Source organism: Mya arenaria, chromosome 13 (assembly GCF_026914265.1).
Source record: "Mya arenaria isolate MELC-2E11 chromosome 13, ASM2691426v1".
In the NCBI taxonomy this organism is placed as follows: Eukaryota; Metazoa; Mollusca; class Bivalvia; order Myida; family Myidae; genus Mya; species Mya arenaria.
The window spans coordinates 20,602,221-20,607,643 of record NC_069134.1 but is presented as its reverse complement, the minus strand read 5'-3'; the positions used below and the strand labels follow the sequence as shown (position 1 = coordinate 20,607,643).

The 5,423-nt window shown below is 34.2% G+C and overlaps 1 protein-coding gene across 1 annotated transcript; it reads right to left on the bottom strand.

Moving 5' to 3' along the window:
• Positions 1–3,698: 3,698 nt before the first annotated feature.
• LOC128214827 (uncharacterized) lies at positions 3,699–4,911 on the bottom strand. The gene has a single exon (XM_052921502.1). The coding sequence runs from the start codon at positions 4,802–4,804 to the stop codon at positions 4,064–4,066; it is 741 nt and encodes a 246-aa protein (XP_052777462.1). The 5' UTR covers positions 4,805–4,911; the 3' UTR covers positions 3,699–4,063.
• Positions 4,912–5,423: the final 512 nt, after the last annotated feature.

Below are 5,423 nucleotides of genomic sequence, written 5' to 3'. Positions count from 1 at the left end.
CCAACTGCTTCCAGTAAATCAACATCATGTATAGCTAGTTCCTCATCATTCAGTTCAGTCAGAATACCAGAAAGTGTGCTTGAGTCCAGTTCAAACATTTCCTTATCTTCTTCAAACATTTCCTCAACAGGTGTGGTGTTTACTACTGGAACAAAGTGATTAGGAATCCAATTGCTTGAAGTCATGTCTTGCCTGGTCGATGACCACATTATATAGCCAATACCTGAACCATCATCTAGCCTGGGATTAACCATTCTGTTCAGTGTGGTACGGTACAATTCTGATCCCAACTCAGGGTACATTGAAAAAATTGACAATGCAACACTGAGCTCAGAGCAAAGATCTGCCAAATACCCATGTATGTTTTATTTTTACACGGACAGACAGACAGACAGACAGACAGATAATTTATTTTGACTTGTACAATGTACATCGTCAACAACACATAATGATATAACATATAATGTCAACGTGTATGTAAAGTAACAGATAATGCAAACAAATGAGTATATATATACAAATATATATGTACAAAAGTATTCAATACTTCTAAGTAATTAAATTAAATAAACTAATATATATATTATATATATACAATATATATATATATATATCAGAGGATGAACATTAAATAGAATTATGTTCTAACATTAATCAAAGCGGATCTTTCTTTGAGAGCATTTTTAACAAACAGACATAAGTTAATCAGTTCAGCTCTATTGTTAGATTTCAACAGCTGCATATATTTAAATACAGAAGGTCTTATAAAGTAACAATTGTTGATATATTTCTTTCTTAAATTGCTAAAGGATTTACAAACACAAATAAAATGATATTCATCTTCGATGTCATTAGAGTTACAACACAAACAATATCTTTGGTTGCGTACAACGTTATTTCTATTGTATCTACCAGTTTGAATATGGAGTGGGTGCACGGACAGCCGTAGTCTACAAAAGAAAAAACGTAAGCTCTTTGGTAAAATATCTAAATAAGGTTCATATTCCAGACAGGTTTTAAAATGTCTATACACATCTAACACCGTGCTATTTTCTATAGTACTATACCAATCTTGTTTAAAAGTATCAATAATTCTACATTTGATTTTTTTTATGAATGATTTAACATCAATATTGTAATTATCACCAAACACATAACTAAAACCATAATCATTTAATATCTTTTTAACATTATACACCCAATTACGGCAACCTTTATTACTATCACTCTTAGCCTGTTTGTATACAGATTTTATGATAATATTATCACTGTTAGCAACCTTAAACCAATAAGACAATATACGCACATATCTATGAATATATAATGGATATCTACCCAACTCTCCGTAAACAGTGGCATTGCAAGTGTTTGTTTTAACGTTCAATAATCTTTTACAAAATTTCAAATGAATTCTTTCTAATTCCTTTGATTTAGTATACCCCCAAACCTCTGCTGAATAATTTAAAATAGAACCAACAAATGCGTCAAATAACTGACACATAATTTTGGGTTTTAAGTCATAATCTTGACATTTACAAAATAATACGTTCATTGCCTTAAGTGCTTTGCCATTCAAATGTTCTTGGTTCAGGTTAAAATTTCCAGTATAATTAAAAACAACACCCAAATAATTAAAATCATCAACAACTTGTATATCATGGCCATTGTAAGTCCATCTTTCATTGGGAAATAATCCGCCTCTTTTACGAAACACCATGATTTTCGTCTTATCAATATTCACCTTTAATTCCCAGGTATTACAGTAATTTGACAAATTGTCCAAATGGGTTTGAATTTCTTCAGGAGATTTTCCTACAATGGCCATATCATCAGCAAATAATAGCATAATTATGACAATATCATCTATTTGTAATCCTGAATTAATATCATTTTGTAAATACAATTCAATATCTTCCACAAATAAAGAAAATAACAAAGGGGACATAACTTCACCCTGACGCAACCCGACAGCATAGCTAAAGTATTCAGAATATGATGACAACGATTTTACACAAGATTTAACCTTCATATACATATCACGCACTATTCTAAGTATTTTTCCCTGTATTCCACATTTATACATTTTCAGCCATAGGGCATTTCTATAAATAGTATCAAAACATTTCATCATATCAACATATATAACATAAAGCCTTTTGTTTTCAAGCAAATAATTTTGAATAAGAGATAACAATATAAATATAGCATCAGTGGTAGAGCGCCCTTTTCTGAATCCGAATTGGGCATCCGAAATAATATCATGTTGTTCACAAAACTTTTCAACACGCTTATTTATAACAGTGGTAAATAATTTCGATAAACAACTAACTAAAGTAATTCCCCTATAATTATTTACATCAGAATATGATCCTTTTTTATGTAAGGGGATTATAATCCCTTCAGTCCATTGTTCGGGAAAATAACCCGAATTTAATATATTGTTAAACAAATCACATAGATGTGATGCTAAAATGTCTATAGTTTCAATAAAATATTATTTCAACATATTATCAGTACCATAGGCTTTACAGCGTTTTAATGCCTTAGTAGCATTTATTATTTCTTGTACAGATATTGCCTCGTCAAGTTCTGGAAAACTATTATTTGGTGCATTAAAATCATAATTAATATTAAAATCCTCTGCGTCATGATTAAGGCTGCCAAAGACAGAGGTACTGAGATTTGCGAAATATTCTCGAAAATTATCGAGTGGAATTTTATTTGAATTGTTTGTAGTTTTAGACTTAAAATATTTCCAGAATTCTCTAGGCTTACTCTTTCTCAAATTTTCAATATCTTCCATTCTCTTTCTATAATCAATATTCTTTCTCTTACGAACTATATTCTTGTACTGTTTTTTCGCATTACATAATAACAATCTATTTGCATCTGACCTATCAGTATTAAAAATTCTAAGAGCATCTAAATACAAATCACGTGCTACAGTACAATCATGATCGAACCAATTCTTATTGTTATGGGTATAATTCTCAAAATATACATGATCTGAATAAAAACATTCTTTTGAAAACAATGGTTCAGCTACACTCTGAATAGTGTTTGTGAAGGAATGTAGCATATTGTTAACTGCGTCTCTGTTTGAGCAATCAACATTATGAAAAATATTATTGAAAACAGGTAAATTAGAAATAATCCTGGAGCGAAATTGCTCCCGAAAAGAGACATCCCATTTAAATTTAAGCTCCGAGTACTTTGTAGTATTAGGTTCAATAGTATTGCATAGCAATGAAATATGTAACGGAGCGTGGTCACTCCATTCATTGAAAGATTTAATAGTAAATTCTTTAATCTGTGAAAAATTACGCTCGCTTGACAATAAATAATCAATCATAGAACAACCGTTATGTGACAAAAATGTATACTGATCAGTGTTACCAATACGACCATTAACAATACGAATACTTGACCCTTTACATATATCTAATAATTTTATCCCATGGCTATTACTTGATTTGTCGATAGAGGCCCTATCGGGGATACAGTCAAAGTCATAATCAGGGCTGTCAATATTACAATTATATTTATCATGTATTACATAGTCCTTTTTATTACTCGTTCTACTATTAAAATCACCACATACATATACACTACCAAGACTGTCATATAAAGACAAATCATGTTCTAAAATATCAAACAAATCAACATTAACAGTGTTATATATAGGTGAACCTTCGCCCCAAATATATGCACCACATAAATATATATCCTCAACTGTGTTAAAAAAATTGTGGTCAAACTTAAGCCATATAATTGTGTCAAAGTGGTTTCTAATAATTTCAATTCCCTCGCTTAAACAATCTTTATAATACAAAACAATACCCCCACTATTTCTTTTAGCGTTCCTATGCTGAAATTTACGATAAAAATTATGCGATTTATACCCCTTTAATTCAATATTGCTAGAAGAATCACACCATGATTCATACAAAAAACAAATGTCATATTTATCTAAGATATTTACAAAGTCGCTGCTCTCCTTTTTGTCCCTAGTGAGACCGTGGACGTTCCACGAGAGAACTGACAGTTCACCCCCGTCGTGTCCCTACGTCCGCACCGGTTTGCCGTCCACGTACAGGGTGTCAAAGATGATCCACGCACGCTTACCCTCCTTCCTGGCGTCCTTCATCTTGGGCACTAAACGTCGTCGTTTGTCCATCACTTCCGGCGGAAACTGTTCATACATTTGGCAACCGGAGCCAGCCAACTGCTTCCACTCGCGACGTACAAGTTCCCTGTCCTTAAAAAACGTGAATTTAGCTATGACGTTGCGAATTCGCCCTTGTACCGGATGTCCTGGAGAACGGTGGATGCGCTCGAAGCGAATGGACTCAGCCGTCTCCTTCGCCAGCTTGAGCTTCTCTTGTAGGTGCTGTCGTAGTTTAGATTCCGTAACATCGGCTGGTTCGTTCCCGGAAGTATTATCCTCTGGGATGTTAGTAAAAACTAAATTGTTTCTCATAGATTGAGACTTTAAGTATGCCACGTCATCCCGTAGATCATCACGCTGCTTTTCCAACCTGCTGACCCTCTCAGTCATCAGCGCCGCCTCCACGTCGTGCGTCTCGATCCGGTCTACAAGGCCGTCCAACTTCGCGTCTGTACATTTTATACGATCCTCAATAGCTACCCACATCTTGTTGAGTTCCTTCTCAAAATTAGTAACCTTCTTTTCAAGAATGTCTAAGGAGTTCAGCTTTTTCTCCATAGTAGAAAGCTTATCCCCCATGGCCTTCATACAATCCAGCAGATCCTTGTTGGTGGGTTCGCGGCTGCTTTCCGCCATGCTGTTACTGTTTTCCGCCCCACAGAATACTTCACCAACAGTGTCCTTGTGCTCTGAGTTGTTTACATCCGGGAATAAAACAGCCGAAGCCTTACCCAAGATTTCGCTGATGGAAAAACAATCGTCAGAGTCATCAGACGGGCCTCTCTGTTTCGTTTGTTTACACTTGTTCCTTTTGTCCGAATTATTCCCACTGCTGTTTCGATCTTTTCTCTTTTTAGTCATTATTTATTAAACACATATTTAATCCGTATTAATGCGTATGATAAAATGTAATTAAGTTCACTTGTTTTAAAGTAAATCCAAGCTCAATTGTTGAATTATAACCAAAAAACACAATTTTTTATCCCGATTCAAAAAACGCGTCCATTACCCGCCATATCACGTGACATTGATTTGATTAAAAACCTTTTTTGTGGGAGAACGAAAGTAAACCTAGGAAATTCTGAAACCAGAAGTGAAAGGGAGAAAACTCGTAACTGCATTCGCAACCAATTGGTTCGAATTAACCGATTCGTCTCCGATAATGAAAATGGCGGTTGTTCCCATGCGAAAATAAATGGATTACGGTACACGACCTAATCGCCATTAATATTTTCAAAAAATGCGTTATTTAGTA